Source organism: Ceraceosorus guamensis, assembly GCF_003144195.1.
Source record: "Ceraceosorus guamensis strain MCA 4658 unplaced genomic scaffold IE81scaffold_15, whole genome shotgun sequence".
In the NCBI taxonomy this organism is placed as follows: domain Eukaryota; kingdom Fungi; phylum Basidiomycota; class Exobasidiomycetes; order Ceraceosorales; family Ceraceosoraceae; genus Ceraceosorus; species Ceraceosorus guamensis.
Window position 1 is genome coordinate 24,926 of NW_020290010.1, and position 19,607 is coordinate 44,532.

Here is a 19,607-nt window from a genome sequence, read left to right on the forward strand (position 1 = left end):
CTGCTGCTGCTGCTGCTAGCTGTGTTTGTTGCCTTTGGTTCTTCTTCGCGGGTGCGGTGCGGTGCGGTGCGGTGCGGTGCGGCTCTGCGCTCGAGGCGGCATGCATGCACACAGCAGCAATCACAAACCAAAATATGAATTGCACACTCATGACTCGTGACTTCACGCCGCGTATACGCATCAGCACGCAGCAGCAGCATCAGCGATAGCGCCTCCATGCGCTCGCTCATCGCACCGCTGCGCAGGTCCAAAAAAATCTGCGTGGGCGTCTGCGTGGGCGTCTGCGTGGGCGTGGGGGCGGCGGGCGCAGGAAAGGCAGGGCAGGGCAGGGCAGGCGGATTGGGGGGCGCTTGACACGCACCTGCGGGTGTCTGTCTGTCAAGAGAGACCGACCTACACACACCACACTCACCACTCAAACTGCGACTACACCACCTACGCAAGGCACGATCACGATCGAGCGCAAGCTTGCATCTCGCAAAAAATTGCAAATCGCTGCCGCCACTCGTGACTCAAGACTGACTGCTGCTTGCTTGCTGCATGCTGATAAGGGTCTGCAGACTTGCTGCAGACTGCAGCTCAATTGCAGCAAATAAAGCGGAGGAGGATCGAGCAGCTTTATGCGCCGACGATGCTTCTACTCGTGACTGTATACGCGTTCATACTGTACGCAGCAACACAGCCCCGCTGCCGATCGTTGCGTGCTGCTTGCTTGCTTGCTTGCTTGCTTGCTGCTGGCGTGCTATGATTGCTCATGATGAGCATCAAGCAGGGGAAAAGAAGGTGGAGCGTCAAGTTTGCACGATTCCGCTTCGTCGCTGTGCGCCTTGCCGCTAGTGTAGTCCACGAGTGGCGTGCCTTATCTCGCAGGCAGTGCAGTGCAGTGCAGGCATTCGGGGCAGCCGCACATGACGCTCACCCGCCGCGTCCTGACTGCATGCTGCTACGAACAAGCCTCGGCAAAACTCCTCCCTCGATCGCTCGATCGCGACCTTCCAACGTTCCGTCCCCGTGAAAATAAACCACTTTGACTCCTTGTCGATCGCGTTTCACAAATCTTTCTGCAATCAGTGATCGTCGCGCTTGCATGGCTACACAGTCCACGAGCACAAGCAAACAGTTGCCCCATCACGATGCTCCTTAGCCCACGTGAAGCAAAGGACAGGCAGGATGCAATGCAGGGGCGTCGATCCGCATTCGCATTCCCTTCAAACCTTGAATCGGCACTCGCATGCCTATTGGCCCACGACCTCCGTCAACGGGCTGGTTGGCTACAATGAGTGTGGCACTCAGCCCGACACCTCGCTCAAAAGGCGCCGCCACATCGTCCAGCGCCTTACCTTGGCGAGCAAAAAAAAAAAAAAAAAAAAAAAGCCAGAGTGGCGTCGATCAGAAATTCCCAAATTTTTCCGAGAGCGATGCTTGGGACCCGCTCCAAACGATTATATTGGGGGGCTGTACCGAGCGTTGTACACGGTCTTCCTTCGTCAATGACGTCCGAGCTCGTCCCTGCCGCTGGCTACCAACGCGTCACGTCTTCGACCTCTCCATATACGCTCTCCTTGACCTGCACCTTATCATCCCCGCCCTCGTACCCAGCATCCCCGTTCCACTTGCTCCACTCCATCTCGCCGACACCTGCGCCCGCATACAAGTTCGGTCCCAAGTCGTCATTGGACAACACGTTGGCGAGGAATGTACCTACGTGATAGCTGAGCATGTACCTCTCTATCAAGAATGCGTCGTGACCCTCCGGAGACTCGATCGTGACCAGCTCGCTTCCTTTGATGAGATCATACATCAGCTGCTGCTCTGTTGGCATGAATAGGCCGTCGGACTGGATGGAGACGATGAGCACGCGCGGCGGGGGCGGTCCGTGAGAGGTCGCACTGCTCGACGACAAGTGACTCAACACCCTCGCCAGAGCTTCGTCGTCTTCATTTCCTTCCACTTCAGATTCCCGCTCCGTTTCGTCGACAAATGTCCAGTCCTCCCTCCCTCGAGCCACATCATGCGTGTCCATCTTGCGCGTGAGGTGGACGTAGCAGTTGGCATCGAACCGCTTCACGAACTTGTCGCCCTGGTAGCGCAGGTAAGATTGCGCGCTATATACTTTTGGAGCATTGACTGTGCTCGTCGGAGCGCGGAGAGCGTTACGAGCGGCGGCTGGGTCCAGCAAGGAAGGTGGCACAGTACCATTGGGACCCTCTGAAACGCTCGCCGCGGCCATCTGAGCACCGATGGACGACAGCGTTGGGACGGGAGAGCTCGAGTTTCTGTCGACTGCATGCGTGCGAGGACTCGAATTGCCCTCGTTGTGCTGGCCCGCGGCGTCGTGGACGCTCAACGCTGCAATCTCGGCAGCAGCAACCTTGCCATTGCCCTTCGCAGGACCGCCGGTCCTTCTGCCAAATCTGCTCTCAAAGGAGTCCCTGCTGCGGTAGGTCAAAAGTGCGGCCATCCGTGCTGCTGAGAGACCAGCGCGAGGCGGCGCAGAGGGCATGTAGTAGCCGTGATTGTATGCGGGGTCGCTGTAGATGCTTTGCCGCTGCGCTTCCGCCCACGATATGCACCAAGCGCTATGTCGAGCGGCAGTGGCGATGGGCACAATGGCTCGAATGTATGGTCGTTGGGGCTGCGCGGCATTGCGATCAGCTCCTTTTGTAGCCGACGTACTCGCCGCAGCACCTTGCGGTACGCTGGCCGATTCTTCCGTCGGAAAGCGGACCGGGAAGCACAGTGGCCATTCGAGCACAGCCATGCCGCCCATCGAGCCGCCGACGACTGCCGCTATCTGTGTAACACCCAAATGGTCAAGCACCAGCTTGTGGATCCTGTCATGAGTGCACGCGCGCGTCAGCACGGCAAATAGCCAGCCGTGGTAGCTATGTGGCCGCTCACCTGACGTCGTCCCGCACGCTCGTGGCAGGAAACTCTGGACCCCACCAATGCACCGTCTCCTTTCCATCCGCATCGGCGTGCACGACTGGCCTGCCTGCTCGTTCTGATCCATCCGCTCCTCTGACCTCCCCACCTCTTCGCGTGCAAGGACTCGCACTGCCATACGGGCTACCTAGGACGTTCAAGCAGACGACGAGGAAGCGAGTGGGATCGAACACCCGGCTGGGACCCAACAGAGGTCCCCACCTGCGAGCCAGAAAGAGCATTCAGCCGAAGCACTACTACTGCAGCGCAAGCTTTTCGATCCACACTCACCAATCCTCGATATCTGCGCTTCCTGTGAGCGCATGGCACACGACCATGGCATTGTCCCCACTCGCGCTCAGCTTGCCCCACGTCTTGTACGCTACTGGCACATTCTGCAGCTCCACACCGGACTCGAGCGTAAAGCTGGGCAGCAGCAGATACGATTGGCCGCCAGTGGCAGCGTTGCCCAAAGCTGCAGACTGAGGGGAGGTGGGTCCGGCAATGGGAAGAGCTGCTTGCGAGGTGGAGGCTGGCATCGCCTGCTCCTGTCCGGGATGGTCGACCATGCTTCAGGCGGGTCGGATGAGTGACAGTACCCTACGCCCCGGGTTTCTCAGTGCGCGTGGCGAGGGTAGTAGTTCGAGTGGCAGTGGCACGTATGGAGATGGGGAGGGGAACGGGCATCGCCGATGCTGTGTTGGCCGAAATAGGCCTGACTCACGATTGTGGCTCTCAAAAGTGCGAACGGCCCGTCACCGCTCCGATCAGCTTCTTCGCTCTCAGCACGCGATTAAGGCGCCGTGCATATATGCATATAATATAGGTACAGTAATCAGGAATCGTGAGCATACTCAAACTCCCATCAAAACTCTTGACTTTCGATTTGAAGACCCATGACTAGCGCCGCGGCACGTGCGGCTCACGTAGTCTTTGATGCATGCGCGTGTGGCGTGCTCGCCCGAATCACGTGAGTGTTGGTCTGATGCGTGCAAGACATTCGTGGTTCTTGATTCACAATCAAGAATTCTTGATTCTTGATCTTGCTTCACATTCAAGATTCTTGATACCTTATCGTCTCCATTCACCATTCGTGATTCAACAATCTTGGATGATTCAAAATTGAAACACGAATTTGACTCCAAAGGGTCTTGTCTGGACACTCGCCTATTCACGTGATTGGTGATCCAAGATCCATTCAATTTCACGCAGCTTCTTCGATTCGAACCACTCATCTCTCGACCTCGACAGCGTGGGCGAGCGAGTGTGTGATGCAAACCAAAAGGCAAGAAGTACGAATTGCAACATCATTCAATTCACGCAGAAGTAAGCGGGTCAAAGACGTTGCAAGCGTCAAGTAATACTTGAATGTGAGTTTCATCTCGGACGTCTTTTTCCCCAAAGCGAAGGTTCAAGCAAGCGCGGCGAGCGTCATTGTAATGCATTAACGGTTGGGCATCAGAGACCGTCGGTTGGCCATTGCGTGATTTTCGCCTCCCTTCTTTGTTCTCGCTTAAGCAAATGCAAAGCGGCTCTTGCACATCAGGTGGCGACAAAAAGACCTGCACGAAGACATGACATGCTCAAGAGGTCCGGACCCCGCGCTTCCCCCCTCGGGCTGGGTGAGGGTTTCGGACCGACGAAAGGAAGGACCGACATCGTCGCGCCACGCTTAGTTCCTCGACTTGTCGCGTCAAAACTCGACGCTGCGGTAGGCAAAGCGCATGCGTCCGTGTTCGACCGGAATGCGGTTCCTTGCATCGGAACCACACTTGCTGTGCTTGTCGCTAGTATAGTGGCGCACGCGGGACTGACGGGAACAAAGCCTTGCGGGGTCAAAAGGCCGGCCTTTCCCAAGACGGTCGATCTGGGTTCAAACTTTCAACGGTGCGGTACACGACCGGGCTGCTATGCGCGCTCTTTCTCTGTCCATCGTCCCAGTACTTTCGCTTCACGGATAATCGTGATGAGTGCAAACGCTCGGCATCTAGACATCCATATCGGAAAGGGTGATGGACGCAACCGTTGGCTGGCACCTTGTGCAGCGTGGCTTTTCTCAGCACGAACCCCAAGGCGTAGGTAGAGGCGCGCGGAAAGAGGGATGGTCCAGCGCTCGTCAGGTCGTCACTCTCCCCTGTGAAGCGTCGAATTTGAGGCCACAAACATCTCAGCTGCTGCTGCCACGAGCGAGCGACCCAGCGACCCAGCGACCCAGCGATCCAGCGAGCAAGAGAATTGTCCCCTCTTGAGCCTAGTGCACCAGCAAAGCCGTACAAAGCCAGCCAGCCAGACAGCCGCTTCGAGGCGGTGAGTGCGATGCGCAGCAGCAAGCAAGCAAGCTCTACGCGCCTAGCGGCTTTTCTTGCATTCCCGCGCGTGCAGCGTGGCGTGGCGGTGGGGCAAGCCGGGGTGGTCGCGCCTCATTGTCAAGGTTCAAGCTCAGCCTTGGAGGTGGGGGATCCGATCCCGCGGCGAGCATCTTGCATCCGCCGCACAAAGATGCGCTCGCTGCTCGCTAGCTTCAGTCCTTTACATCTCTTTCCATTGCTCAAGATCAAGTACAGGCTTTGTGACCACGGTTCGAGACGTCTTTTGAAACGCTCACCCCTTCTGGTCGTTATTTCTGGGGCAACTGACTTGCCCCCGTTCACTACGGGCTCCGTGAACTTGCCCGCCACACGGGATGCCATTGCGGGAAGCGGAGCGCGACACCGAATTTGCAGACGAAACGTCGAGCAAGATGCGCGGGTACGGACGAGCTGTTGGAGAAAGAAGAAAAGCGTTCAGCCTCGCTCTTTGCACGATGCCCTTGGCATGTGATGTGTGCTGGGGCACCCCTCGGGCGCGTCGATGCCACTCGCAAAGGTATAAAGGAGCTCCTTTTGAGCACTAGAAACATGCTCGGCCACCCATCATTCCATTGTCCGCCTCCATCCTCAGATCATCCATCTCCTCACGCCCGCTCAAGCATACCCAAGCACTCGCATTCAAGATGGCGACCGAAGCAGATCGTGCCGCCATGGAATCGCAGCAGATCAATCGCATAGGCGATATTTCGACCAAGATCCGCGAAGCTCTGAGGGCATCGCTGCCAACACCTCCTGAGCAGCATCTCACCATCATGGTGCCGGGTAAAGTCGTCAATCTGGACGACTACAAAGTGGACACAGCCATAGACCTTGTTCTGCCTCAGCGTACTGAGCTCAACAACGCCATCCTGTGTGACGACATGCCCACTCTCGCCAACATTTCCATGGGACCTACCGGACGATCCGTGGCTAGAAGCTACGCTGCAGCCATCAGCAAGCTGGTCCCAGCAAGTGAGTGCGCCACATTGGATCCATAGGCCATCGACGTACTGACACTGTATGCTGACCGCTCAACAGGCACGCCGGTTGGCATCGATGACGAGTCCAAGCTTACCGATGGTCACAAACGCTACAAGAAAGCGATGGCTATTCTGAGCGCCGAGATTCCCGATACGGACGAGACATTGATCTCGCGCTACACTTCCATGCAGTCCAAGTATACGCTGGCAGTCGAGGAGAAGAATGCTGCTTTCCGCCAAGCCCAAGACTCTGCCAAGGCGCTTTGGCCCAAGAATCTAAAGGAGCAGCGAAACGTGTACGATGCTTGGGTTGCAGAGAATGCCAAAACTTGGCGCGCGCGTGTGCAGGCTGCATACATGGACTGGGTCATTACGGGCAAGAAAGAGGAGGTGGAGTACTGGTTCGCCGTTGTTGATCAAGACTCCGCCCTCGCTCGCGTCGAGAAGAGCAAGGTAAGCAGTGCTGCTCTTCGCAATGTCAGCCTGAAACACATACTAACGACGTCTAGATTTGTGCCCGTGTCTGTTGCGCACATTAGGAAGTCATGCGATGGGCCGTCGTCCAGGACTCTGATGGGTCTTGCGAGTACAGCAAAGTCAAGCTCGAGCCGAGCGACTGGTGAGTGCGAGACGACAGAAAACAGGAAAACAATGCTGTAGCCCGTCATTGACTGCGCCCCACTACCAGGGCGAACAAGTGCCTAGACAAAATCGCCCTCGGTACAAATCAGACAAAGTCCGTCGATTGGTACGATTTCGAGATCAAGCGTCTGCTGAAGACCAATCAAATGCTTGGACTCCTGAAAGACAAGGACAATGCAGCCCAACTAAAAGTTGGCATGAGCAAAGAGGAGCAGACAGCCGCCGTAACCACGTACAGTGAGTGTGGGCTGCGTTTTGGATGGGATTAATGGGCAAATCTGAAAGTTCTTCGGCGGTATTTGGTCCTGTAGACAACGCAAAGAAAGCCACCGACGACGCTTTGAAGGCGTATCACACTGCTATCAAGACGCGGGACGAAGCTGCGATTAAGAATGGGAACAACAAAAGCAATACAACAAATGACGATGCGGTTGCGCGGTGCAAACAGGATTATCAGCTAAAGCAGCGCTTGCAAGACGAAGCCGAAATCAAACAGCAAATCGCAGTCGCGCAAGATGCCAATCGCGAACTGATCGACAAGGCCACGGGCGATGATGGATTTTTCAGCAAGCAGATCACAGCTAACCTGGCCGAAATTGAGAGGCTCTCGACGCTGCGAAGCAAGGCAGTATCGGCAAGCGGGGATCAGGCTGAAAAGCCCGAGGATAAGCTCGTTGCCATGCTTGCCCAGCAAGCTTCCATTCCCGCCAAAGTACCTGAGCCCGGCGCAGCCACGATCCAAGCTCCTGGAGCGGAAGGTGCTGCCGGTGGGACCGCCGCTCGACCGCTCGTCGACTACTTTACGCCAATCACCGTCGAGATCTCTTCGCAAAGCTCAAACGAATCGTCCAAAGAGTCTGCCAAGTCCTACTCATTCGGCGCCAAGGCTCGTTATGGTTTTGCCTCGGCTTCCGTCAATGTCTCGCACTCGGACGCGCAAGCTTCCGCAAACAAGGAAATGCTCGAATCCAACGTCAAGATTTCGTTCGAAGTGATGCGCGTAGACATCAACCGACCTTGGCTGCGCGGCGAGCTGTTCTATGATGAAGACCTCGTTGTTAGCCAGCAGGACAAGTGAGTAGAAAGGTGCCCTGCCCTGCCGTCCACAAATACTTGGGCGCGCTCACTCCGTTTGTACGCCCAAACCACAGACTTTCTCCCGGCTTCGGAAAGCTCAAGGAGCTCATCAATTCCACGGCTCCTAACGCCGACACTGCACGCCAAGAATACTCGTCCTTTCCCATGTACCCCGTCGGTGAGTGCTCACGGCGAAAGCTGCTTAGCCGTCCAACAACTGTCTGAATCATGTCCGGAATGCCGCACCTTCAGCGTTCCTGGTGGCCACCAATGTCGTGCTCGAAATTTCCGGCAGCACATCCTCGTTGCAGACCTACATGAACTCTTCCTCCACCACGGCCAAAGCTAGCGTTGCCTACGGACCCTTTGGAGAGGCGGAAGGCAGCTACGCCAAGTCGAATTCGGAGAAGGGCGCAACGTGCAAAGCCACCTCGTCCGGATGCCGGTAAGTCCAGCGTTGCTGCGCGCCTTGCCCAATCACGCGTGACCTTTCTCTAACACCACGACGAGATGCTGCGACCTTGTCTCACCTCGCAAGCATCGAGATGAAAGCTCCACAGATCATTGGATGGGTATCCCAACTCCTGCCCGCACTTCCGCGCGCAGAAGACAATACGGAATTCAAGGCATTCTTGAATCCGGCTGCCGCCGCCCCGACGCAGTCCAATGCGAGCAAACCCAGTGCGTCTCCCACGGCTCCAACACAGCCGTCGACCGCCTAGACCGCAATCCTCGAGGCGCCCATTCACTGAGGGGAGAAGACCGAGTACCAGCACCTGTTTTTCGAGTCGGCCGGGCTAGAGAACGCTCCACGCCCCTTTCGTTTACCCCCGATCATTGTTTACTCCAAAGCGACTGCACCGCTTCCTGCGGATCGAATGAACGATGATGAAAGCGCGCATGCGGTCTGGCCGATTGACATGTCAACACGAGTATGCACGCGAGTGTGAGCCGTCTAAGGTGACTTGTTAAGATTTTGACAATCTCCATGATTTCTACGACGTCGCGAAGCGAGCCTGCTAACCTTTGTCTGGTCGTGACCTGCGCTTCACTTCATTGCACGAAATACCCTTTCATTCCGACTCTGATCGGGCAGCTTCGCCGAGAGCTGATCGATCAACCTGAACTGGAACGGGAACCTGGCTGGATATAAGAATGGCCTCAAATCGAAGCCTGTGCAGCGATGGCGTGTAGCGAGAAGACAATGACAGTAGAAGTCAGCTGCTAGCAGCGAAGCGCACCTCTCTCTGTACTTACGGTTATCATCTGGGCTGTATGACTCCTGCATTCGCAAGCCAAAGAGACAAGTGAGCCACCTATTTTCGACGTCCACGTCACCGCTTCACGACTCACAGCATGATAGCTAGGCGTAATGGTCGTCATCTTGTGTCTGTTTCTAGCATACTCGAAGAAGAACAATTTCACCTTTTCGGCCACCTGCGTGGGCGAATGAGTATCTTTCCACTCGACCACCAGCTTGCTGAACATGCTCCACGGTCCACATTTTGACACCTTTCTGAGCTTGCCGAAAATCGACAGCTCGTCGTACGTCATTCCCATGTCAGCCTTGATCAGAGGGAGTAAGAAGAAGTCAGTCTGGAGATGTACCTGCAGATCAATCGCGCGTCAGCTCACCTCATCGGCCTGGACGTAATCGGCAGTGATGGGCTCCAACTCGGCCGTAGGCACAGCGTCGAGGAAACTTTGCAGTACGGGCAAGTCGAAAGCTGTTGTCGCGTATGCGATGAAGCGCTTCAAATCCGTCTTGGAGATCGCTCCGATGGGATTGAGGTCCGCGGATGAACAGTCGTACTTTGTCAGATAGCCTCTCAAGCTGTGCGAGACGCGACGCAGGGGGCAGTCAGAACATAGTCGACACGAAACGTCGGACGATACCTTGACTCACCTCTCATCGACATTGGCGCTGCCCAACACCAGCAGGCTACCACTCTGACCGCGCACCCAGGGAGTCAACTGCGCAAAGAGGTACGCCAGCAGCATCCTCAATCGAGCTTGAATGTTTTGAAGCGCCAAGTTCTCCGCAGAGCTTCCTCCGTGCACCTTGAAGCGCGGAGTCTGGCTCGTGACGAGTGTGAAGAGCTGGACGATGGCAGTGATGATGAGATCCATGTTCAGGTCGATGTGGTACCTGGTAAAGAAGCGATAGTCGTCAGCGGCCGCAGCTTTGCGCTTGTAGAGATTGCCCCGGAGGCACTCACGAGCCAATCGCCTGAGCCAGCTGCTTTGCTCTATTTCTCGTGTCGGCACTGCTGTTACTCGTGCCCATGTAGCAAGTCACGAAAAGTCTATTGCAGACGTCCTGAGGAGAAGCAGGAATCCAGTCGCTTTCCTCTTTCTCTCCCACGATCCTTCGCAAATCTTCAAGCACCAACTTCGAAGTGTCTACTTGTTCTTTGTTGTAGGCGCGCGTCTTGTCTGGCAACGCCGCTTGCTCGTACACCAATCTGCACATGCTGTACACGATGACGCTCGTCGCACAAGAATCTATGCCTCCGCTCAATGGTATGAAATATCCCTGAGTTCGAGATCGCCGAAGGTAGTCCCAGAGCCAGCAGGCGGGGCCCAAGCTGTGGTCCAATGCGTCGTCGGTGTATGTCAGCACCAAGTCGAGGCAGAGTGCGTGCGCGCAGGCATCTGCTCACGCAATCTCTTCCTCTGGAAGATGGTAGAATGGATCTCTAGACTTGCTGGGATGCTCAGAGAGCAATGCCTCGCTCGTATTCTTGGACACTTCAAAGTCTACAAAAATCCTCTCGAAACCTTGCCCCTGCCTGTTCCCTTGACTTCTCGAGGCGGCTTGCATGCCTCTTGATTTTGCGCTCCTGCAGGCTCTGACCTCCTCCAGATCTACAGTAGCAGAAACGACTTGTACATCCTGCAGACTGAATTGCGTACCTTGGCCCACGAGAGAGCCGTTGACTGCGATGAGGGGACATCCGTCATAGTACAGCCGATCGCCGTCACAACCTTGCTGGTTCGCATACAGATACACGCCCCCAAGCTGCCAAGCGCGAGTAAGCTGCTTCAGAAAATGCTCTCCCAGATGCGAGGTCGACGCGCGCACGTACCTTGAGCGTCGCTTCTCTGATCAGCTCCACCCTCGTCGACAATTTGCGCAGCTCGTGATGGCTCGCAGAAGCGTTGAGGAAGATTTCGACTCCATCCAAGCCTTGAGCGATGTGAGGGCTTGTGTGTGCAGAAGGAGTGAGCACAGTATTCGCTCATGAGCCCTCCTCTTCGCGACGTGACCACCCACCTATCCGGCGTAAAAAGTTCCTCGCACAGCTCTACACCAATGCAAGTGTCGCGAGTCTGCACCACCGCATCGCCAAATCTCACAGTCTCCTGTCCAGAGAGAGACCTGATGATCTCTGGAAGCACAAACTCGTCCGTCTCGCCTCTGCGCGTCCAAGGGGTAAAGTACCTCATCTCCCTGTAGTTGCCATCGTTTGCCAGCCACATTTTGGGTCTGATGAGGAGGATGCGTCGATTGTGGATGAGCACGCGGCAATTGTAAAGCACTGAGCGGTGCAGCACCGGCCTGGCAAGGTGCGACAGGAAGTGTGAGTTGGGCATCGCGAAATGCTCCTCCCAAATGCGGGCCATACGCTCACATGCCAGTATCCACAATCACGTCATCCGTCGCATCGCTCTGGAGGAGTTCCCTCAGCACCTGCCAGCTGTGAAGCGTCGTGTCTTGCTCGAGAAAGTGATCGAAGCACTTGAGCATGTCGCGGGATGGTGATGCTAAATCAGCAACAGAGCGTTGTAGAGCATGTATGCGGATGGTGCGCGCCCACAACTTACCCCATAGCCGCTGCAAAAGTCCAACAAGGGGCGTCGAGGATGAAGAGCGCGTGCGAATCAGCACGCTGCTTGAGCCTCGCTCTGCTCTCTTGCCCATCGACTCCTATCAGGTTTGCTCACGGGATCTCCAATTCCGGTCCCAGCCTGATCCTCGCTCCCTGCGCCTTTGCGCTCCTAATGGAGCTCGATATCCTGTCCCTATTCCCATCAAAGTCCAAAGCCCACTGGTTCAGGGAGCAAGTAGCGACCTTGCTGCAAGCGGGTGCAGAAGGGGCAACGCATTGAGACAATGTTCAAGCTGATGCGGTGACTCTACTCACACGTATTGAGGCATGTTGCCCAGCGCGGGAAGACTGTATTCTGATCAAATTCCTGCCCCTCTTCCTCGTCCTTTTCTGCTGCTGAGCACGTCGCGCCTCGCAACGAGTCGCCCTGAGCGCTGAGAAAAAGAGTGCAAAGAGCTCCTTTCAACGTCTCCTCCACTCCTTCGACAAGCGGATGATGGACGACAGGTCGAGCAACGAACGGATCAGCAACTCGTGAAGCATCGTGACTGTGACTTTATGATCGGGCAAGCCAACGTGGAGGTCGAGTCACCGCACACGTCTCTGCGGACTCGGGCCGGTCACGTGCGCGCACGAGAGTGTGTTCGAGACGCCTGACTGCACGCACATTCAAGATTTCCTGTCTTAAGACGAGAATCGCGCTTGGGTTTCGAGGTGCGACGCGGTGAAATTACAAAGGATGAGGGAAGCATATTGATCGAGGCAGCACATAGAGGGGCAAAACGAGTAGGGGCGAGTCAATCCGAAGATCTACAGTACATGTCGGTTCAGACGACAACCAGATGGAAAAGTTACGAGACTCCATTGAGGAAACACTGCCAGTCGAGCTAATGCGCAGCGCTCCGATGGACGAGTGGAATCAAGGATAATGAGACCTATCCGTCCTTCGGAGCTGTCGAATGCTATTCGCGAAGGCCCAGCGCGGGCTGGTGCCTGGATCACCGCGAGTGGAATCGTGTCGCGGTGTCGCTGAGGCCTGGCTTTCAGCTAACTGGCGCTCGCGTCCAGAAGGACCTCCGGCAAGGCTTGCTGGTGGCTCATCGTCATCGTCTGCTCTACCACCCCCAGAAATGATGACCGGTCCTTCGTCCAGCCAGTCCCCATCATGTGGACGAGCTCCTGCTCCCCGCACCTCGACTCGTGGCGTCGAGAAGGGGTTTTCGGATCCTCCTGTCGTCGCTGTCGTTGAGCGGGCCTCTTGCGCCATGCCGCTTGGTGGTGTAGATCGATGATGTGCCGATCGAGTTCTCGATCGACTTTGCTCGCGAGACAAAGAGCGAGCGGAAGCAGTTTGACCAACTTCACGGAAGGTCATCGTGGGCGAAGCTTGCGGTGTGTCCCTATTCCGAGAACCAGAAGAAGATGTCCTCTGATCTGTGCTCGTGGCATTGCCCGTGCCTTCTCCTGAAAGGGTGCCGCTGCTATCGCGGCCCATGCTTTCGGTAGCTTCAGCGCTCAAATTGACCGCGCCGGCATGTCCGTCCAGACCCAAAGCGGGCACATGCCGGACCTGCGTTGCGGACCTTCTGGCGCTATTGCTCCTCCGAGCCTCTCCCTCATCCATGCCGATCCGACGCTCGATGCGCGGATCGAACATCATGTGCCTCAGTCCGGGTCCATTCGTCGACCTAGACGCGTGCAACATCTGATCCCGGAGCACAGACTGCTCGGTAGCGGCTCGACGAGCTGCCACTTCGTGAGCTCTTCTCAATCTGTTGTAACGACGCGTGATCCAACTGGGCGTGTAGGAGATGAGCGCCTGTCCCAGCGGTTGGAACCAACCCGGAGCAGAGGTGGATGTGGGATGGGTATCGCTGGACGATCCAGCTGTAGTCAAGGCATCATCCGCTGGGTTGTTGCTTCCCACGACCGTGCCTGGAGGGCCATTGCGGGCCTCATCGTGCACCTCCACACCTCGCAAATCAGCTTCGGGTGAATGCCTCCTTTCTGCAGCGTTGCGCGCCTCATTTCCCGAGACGCCTTCCAACTCGATCTCCTCGTTGGGTTCAGAAGATGAGCCGTGATGTGGTCTTCGCAATCTAGCGTTCGTCTCGCCAACCATCTTGTCTTTGAATCTCCTCACGTGGCCCATCAAAGCAGTGTCGCCATCAGCTCCACTGCCAGCTTCAGTGCCATTTGCAGCGGCTGTAGCAGCGGCAGCCTCGGCCTTCCTCCTGTGTCGCTCTTCTCGGTCCCGCTTGCGTTTGATGCGCTCTTCACGCTTTCGCAAGCGCTCTTGTCGCTCGACTCTGTCTTCCACCTCACCAATGCCCTGTAGAGTGCGCGTGGCCAACGCGCGTGAGCCTGCGCAGGTGCGAATCACCGTCGACACGATACTCACCATGCCTGAGCCGACCCACCACCAGAAGCCGAGCCAGCTTTGCCAGATCGTCAGTGTCCAACACATGTCCGGCAGCCACCAAACGCGATCAAAGGCGATCTCAACAAAGCTGATGGCCGTGTTGATGATGGCCAATCCGACGCTACCGCCACCAAAAGCAGCCGTCCCTCCATCCGTCCTCCAGGCTCTTCTGCGATTCACCAAGAGACCCCAAATCAGCAGCGCAGAAGTGTAGAGCAAGGTCAATGTGCTGTTGCAAATGTTCCGAATTGCGTCTCCTAGATCTGAGGTTTTGACGTCGTCAGATGAGGAGAGAGCGGTAAACTCCATGCCAGAAGCCGCAAGAGCCAGCGGGCCCAACATCCACAATATCAAGCGTGCCTCCAGCGCCGATGGGAACAGCAGCGTCAAGAATTGAATGTGCGTCAACTGCGGACAGTGAAAGGCGAAAGAGGGTCAATGCTTTGACACAGCTTAAGGCCAAAGAGGCATGCGACTCACATGTGCCAGTGCAGTTGTGCAAGCACGCATGAGCAGGAAAAAGGCCTCTTGCACCGTCGTCCAGGTGCCGTCCTGAGGGGGAATCTGAACACCAATGTATGCGAACATGTAAGGCCACGTGTGGCTTTGATGGTGGAGCTTCCTGAGGACAATGTTCAATTGCACGCTTAGGCTGATAAGAAGCATTGCTGTGCTGACTGCTTGCAAGAGGTAATTTCTCGAGCTCAGCGGGTAGTGGTACTGAGCCGTGAATAGCAGGTGAATGCCAAGGATGGTGACGAGCGCCAAGTTGATGCCGTTGGCGACAATCTGAGCGGGCATGCTGAATGCAAAGTCGGGCATGATGGCCAGCAGAGGATCGTGCGGCTGGCCGGGGCTCGTGGGTGTTGGCTGTCCCTCCATCCTGCTCACTCCAGTTGGCAACTGAGCTACCGAATCTTCATCCGAGCCGTCCGAGCTAGAAGTGGGATACAAGATTGTACTGGTCGCCTCTCCTGATCCCAGAGTGGAGATCGAGGAGCCGTTGCTCAGCGTGCTGGAAGGAACAAAGGTGATGCCTTGGGTAGCTTCGGAGGGCAACGCTGACAACGAGCCTGACGTGCTACCTAGCGCCTCACTCTGGCTTGAGGCTTGTCGCGCAGCAAGCACATCTCTTGGTTGAAAATTGACGGTCGCCTCCTCTCGAGCCAGTGTGGGCTTCGTGCAGAGTATGGCAGCGCAAGCGAGGGCAATCAGCCAGATCGATCTGCGGCGCATGTTCAAATTCAATGCGCTGCTCCTCCCTTTCTTGAGGTTGAGAGGCGTGATCCGTCTGCTACGCTTGGGCGCATGCCCTGACCAGTCGGTAGAGGGGTCGGTGTCTACATGTCCATGCGCATACATCCCCATCTGTCTCGCGTGAGCTACCTCTCTACGTTCCACTCTGCTTCCAGATGGCAAGAGGGAATGTGCGCAGCCTGCGCACCGCCTCACAATGCTCTCGCAGCGCTCATCGGACTGTGACAATTGTGCTGAAGTTGAAGCTATGGGCATCGTCGCAGCAGAGCGCCTCCTGTCCACGTACGGAGTGACCGTTGTCTCGAGGTGCGCCCAACGCGCGAACCGTTCTTTATCTGCCGTGCTTGATGTCCGCCTCTCGCGGTGGAAGCTGGAAGCTCTGGCAGCCGGGATGGTATGCTTTTGGTGCAAGTAAGTGCACGTGCGCGTGGGGTGGCAGGTGTCTGGGGAGCCGAGTATTGTCGCCAAATCTAACCAAACTTAGAATGGCGCTGCGAGGTGCTGTCGCGAGTGCGATCTGGGAACGAGTGAATGGAGCTCGTGGCTGTGAGCTGCAGCAGAGCGGAATCCGAGGGATGGCGGCATGGGATGGTACGATCACCGCAAGCAGCTTCATCATGCACCGCCGTGCAAGTGAGTGCTGAGGCGGCAAGCGGGCGGTCGCGTTTCGCGCAGCATGGATGGATGCAGCATGGTCGACCACAGCGCCGGTGCAGGCGCGGGGCCATGCAGCGACGAATCGTGAATCGCGGTAAGCGCATGCCGCCAAGACAAGAGACTCTTGACTCATCATTTTGATTTCGTTATTGTTCGTGATTTGAATCAAGCTTGTCGCGCAAAGTCGACTCGTGACTTGGGAGTGATCATGTGAGTTCACTATTCGAACAGTCAAGAGTACACGTTCAAATTCTAATTTGAATCCGACCTTGAAAAGTCTACTTGGCTGAACTTCATGATTCATGTAATTATTCATGAGGGAGGATTCAAGATGCAAGATTCTTGATTATGATTCTGTTTCCTTCATTCAAGATTCAGGACTGACATTCAACAATTCTTGATTCATTGATTTCTGATTTGCGAGGCGGGACTCTTTGACTGTTGACTCTTTGCTGCCGTTTGTTGGCTTGGTCAAGTGAGCTTTATTGGATTTTGAGGCAAAGTACAAGATTTGAGGTGCGAGAGAGACGCAAGTGATGGGATTCAATTTAGAGCTGTTTCAAGAAGGGCGCAGCCGGCCCGCGCGCCTTCTGCACGTTTGAGCTAGCCGCGATCAGTCACGGGTTTCTGCGAATCGAATGCGGTTTGAATCTTGATTTTAATCCAGAATCTGCGCCCGCGGTCGATCCACGCCGTCGAGTCACGAGTCAAGAGTCTTGCGTATGCTGCATAGCAACGCTCGCGAGTTCTATGCGCACTGCTGCTGCACCCCAAAGGCGCGATAAGGGCGCGCGCGCTGCATGCAGGCATGCGCTCGAAGATGAGGCGAGGCGAGGCTCGCGCGGCGAAGAAGAAAGTCGAAAGAAAGTCTTGAGTCACAGTCGTGAGTGAGTGAGTGAGCCTTGATGGGGTCAAGTCGCTGCATTGTCGAGTTGACTACTCATCTCGCTCGTGATACTCGTGACTCGTGACGATCACGACTGCTGCATGGAGTCCTGAGCCAAGCACCTCCTCCAACGCCCTCGTCTCCCTCCACCACCTCTTCACCCAACGCGCACTTCCCGACCTTCTTCAGCCTCTTACCCGCCCGCCGCCAGCAGCTTGGCGGCCGTCCATCATGTGCGGCATTCTAGCCTGCATTCATCATCCCGATGCCGCCTCCTACAGGCCTCGCATGCTCAACTTGAGCCGCTGCATCAGACACAGAGGTCCAGATTGGAGCGGCTGCGTGGTGACCAACGAAGCGAGCAAGGATGAACCAAAGCTGGGAAGCATCCTTTGCCACGAGCGTCTGGCCATCGTCGGTGTCGGTGAGTGTGGATTGGGGCGCGCGAGCATACAGCAGTGTCTGGTCTAGCGTTGGGCGTTGCGAGCCTCTCTGTCTCCCCATTGGAGCGCATGCTGCCACTTTGGAGTGTGAAAGCCCATAGCTGACATGACAATCTCTGATGCTGTACTTCTGCACAGACACCGGCGCACAACCTCTGGTCTCGGAAGATGGCAAGATCATCTTGGCAGTCAACGGAGAGATCTACAACCACCGGCAGCTGCGCAAAGGGCTGAAAGATCAATCCGCGGTGTTCAAGACGCACTCCGACTGCGAGGTCATCATCCATCTGTACCGCGAGCATGGCGTGGACTTTGTCAAGATGCTGGATGGAATGTTCAGCTTTGTTCTGCTGGACACCAGCGTGACCCCTTCCCGAGTCATTGCTGCTCGAGACCCCATCGGCATCACCACTTTTTACGTCGCTTCCAGCTACAAGAGCCCAGGCGCAGTCTACTTCTCCAGCGAGCTCAAAGCCATCCACGAAGAGTGCGAAATCATCGACAGTTTCCCACCTGGTCACGTGTACGACTCGCAGCTGGGCGAGGGCAAAGAGATCACGCGATACTACTCTCCAAACTGGATCGATGGAGATGTGGATACCTCAAAGCTGCCCACTGGTGATGCAGATCTTACGCTGATTCGGGAAAAGCTGGAAATGGCAGTGAAGAAGAGACTCATGTCCGAAGTGCCGTACGGAGTGCTGCTCTCGGGTGGACTGGATAGCAGTCTGATCGCTGCGGTCGCTGCGCGCGAGACGAACAAGGTGGCGGATGCGCAAAGGCAGCGCTACGAGGCCATACAGGCCAAGCGCGCCGAGAGGCGAGCAGCAGCTCTAGCGGCCGAAAGGTCTGGCGCTTCAGCCAACAGCACCGGAACCTCCACACCTGACTTGGGTACCGGAGGTGCGCCGGACGGTCTGGCTGTGGGCTTTGACGAAGACGCAGGGGAGGAGAACTTGGCGAGCTGGCCTCGACTTCACAGCTTCAGCATTGGCCTACCAGGCTCCCCCGATCTGGCGGCTGCTCGTGCTGCGGCTGCTTACCTGGGCACCGTGCACCACGAGTACACATTCTCGGTTCAGGAAGGTCTGGACGCCATTTCCGATGTCATCTTCCATCTGGAGACCTACGATGTGACCACTGTTCGAGCTTCCACTCCGATGTACTTGCTCTCGCGCAAGATCAAAGCTATGGGCGTCAAGATGGTTCTCTCTGGCGAAGGTTCGGACGAAATCTTTGGCGGATACTTGTATTTCCACGCTGCTCCCGATAGCAAGTCGTTTGCCGAAGAGTGCGTGAGGAGGGTCAAGAACCTCCACACTGCGGATTGCCTGAGAGCCAACAAGAGCACAATGGCGTGGGGATTGGAAGCTCGTGTTCCATTCCTGGACAGAGCGTTCTTGGATGTGTGCATGAATGTCGATGCGAAGCACAAGGAGTTCAACAAGGGAACGCTGCAGACCAAGGACAAGGACGGCAGGCCTCATATGGAAAAGTACTTGCTTAGAAAGGCGTTCGATTTGACTCCAGAGGGCGATGAAAAGCCTTACTTGCCCACTGAGATCCTGTGGAGGCAAAAGGAACAGTTCAGTGATGGAGTAGGCTACAGTTGGATTGACGGCATGAAGTCGCACGCAGAGAGCGCCATCTCGGACGCCAAGTTCAACCAGAGAGCAAAAAGGTACCCGCTCGACACCCCGGACACCAAGGAAGCTTACTGGATCAGGGAGCAGTTCGAACATTGGTTCCCCAGCCCTGCTGCCGCTTCCACAGCTGTTAGATGGGTACCCAGAGGCGATTGGGGCTGCGCGAGCGATCCTTCTGGAAGAGCCGTCACCATTCACGATTCGGCTTATGGGAACAAGCAGGAATGAGGCCATACGACGGGCAAGCGGCGGAGGGGGGTGTGTTTTGAGCAGAAGGAAGAAGTAATTGCGGGGCATGTCTGCGAGGCTCTTTTTGAGACATTGCCGTTCGATTTGCAGCCCAGCTCTCGCGGCGAAAAGAGTAGAGAATGTACGTTTTGCAAAATGCAACCTTGCATGACTCACTAATATGACAGGATTACCGCACGTACTGTATAGGGAGCCTGCGTGGTGTGACGGAGAGGGGGAGTGTGTGAGGCGCTCGAGGCGAC

General features: G+C 56.2%; 5 protein-coding genes across 5 annotated transcripts; 2 read left to right on the plus strand and 3 right to left on the minus strand.

Moving 5' to 3' along the window:
- Positions 1–1,373: 1,373 nt before the first annotated feature.
- On the minus strand, positions 1,374–3,733 carry IE81DRAFT_321799 (homoserine O-acetyltransferase). Its single transcript, XM_025513451.1, has 3 exons — positions 3,217–3,733; positions 2,902–3,147; positions 1,374–2,834 (listed from the first exon to the last, which is right to left on the minus strand). The coding sequence occupies exons 1-3, from the start codon at positions 3,492–3,494 to the stop codon at positions 1,520–1,522; spliced, it is 1,839 nt and encodes a 612-aa protein (XP_025371053.1). The 5' UTR covers positions 3,495–3,733; the 3' UTR covers positions 1,374–1,519.
- Positions 3,734–5,766: 2,033 nt separating this feature from the next.
- On the plus strand, positions 5,767–8,745 carry IE81DRAFT_51560 (hypothetical protein). Its single transcript, XM_025517409.1, has 8 exons — positions 5,767–6,245; positions 6,312–6,706; positions 6,793–6,872; positions 6,942–7,132; positions 7,207–7,969; positions 8,047–8,150; positions 8,225–8,417; positions 8,511–8,745. Exons 1-8 carry the CDS (start codon positions 5,918–5,920, stop codon positions 8,692–8,694), a joined length of 2,238 nt encoding a protein of 745 aa, XP_025371054.1. The 5' UTR covers positions 5,767–5,917; the 3' UTR covers positions 8,695–8,745.
- Positions 8,746–8,999: 254 nt separating this feature from the next.
- IE81DRAFT_51513 (glutamine-dependent NAD(+) synthetase with GAT domain-containing protein) lies at positions 9,000–12,247 on the minus strand. The gene is made up of 13 exons (XM_025517408.1): positions 12,121–12,247; positions 11,921–12,052; positions 11,801–11,810; positions 11,608–11,714; positions 11,250–11,534; positions 11,062–11,179; positions 10,636–10,994; positions 10,192–10,560; positions 9,879–10,121; positions 9,608–9,806; positions 9,326–9,538; positions 9,230–9,254; positions 9,000–9,145 (listed from the first exon to the last, which is right to left on the minus strand). The coding sequence occupies exons 1-13, from the start codon at positions 12,132–12,134 to the stop codon at positions 9,021–9,023; spliced, it is 2,199 nt and encodes a 732-aa protein (XP_025371055.1). The 5' UTR covers positions 12,135–12,247; the 3' UTR covers positions 9,000–9,020.
- A 477-nt stretch (positions 12,248–12,724) lies between these two features.
- Positions 12,725–15,463, minus strand: IE81DRAFT_329096 (hypothetical protein; the record flags this gene model as incomplete). The annotated part of the gene is made up of 3 exons (XM_025515128.1): positions 12,725–14,137; positions 14,207–14,635; positions 14,708–15,463. 3 exons carry the CDS (start codon positions 15,461–15,463, stop codon positions 12,725–12,727), a joined length of 2,598 nt encoding a protein of 865 aa, XP_025371056.1.
- Positions 15,464–17,033: 1,570 nt separating this feature from the next.
- Positions 17,034–19,544, plus strand: IE81DRAFT_311332 (glutamine-hydrolyzing asparagine synthase). The gene is made up of 2 exons (XM_025512434.1): positions 17,034–17,451; positions 17,609–19,544. The coding sequence occupies exons 1-2, from the start codon at positions 17,259–17,261 to the stop codon at positions 19,342–19,344; spliced, it is 1,929 nt and encodes a 642-aa protein (XP_025371057.1). The 5' UTR covers positions 17,034–17,258; the 3' UTR covers positions 19,345–19,544.
- The last annotated feature ends 63 nt before the right edge of the window (positions 19,545–19,607 follow it).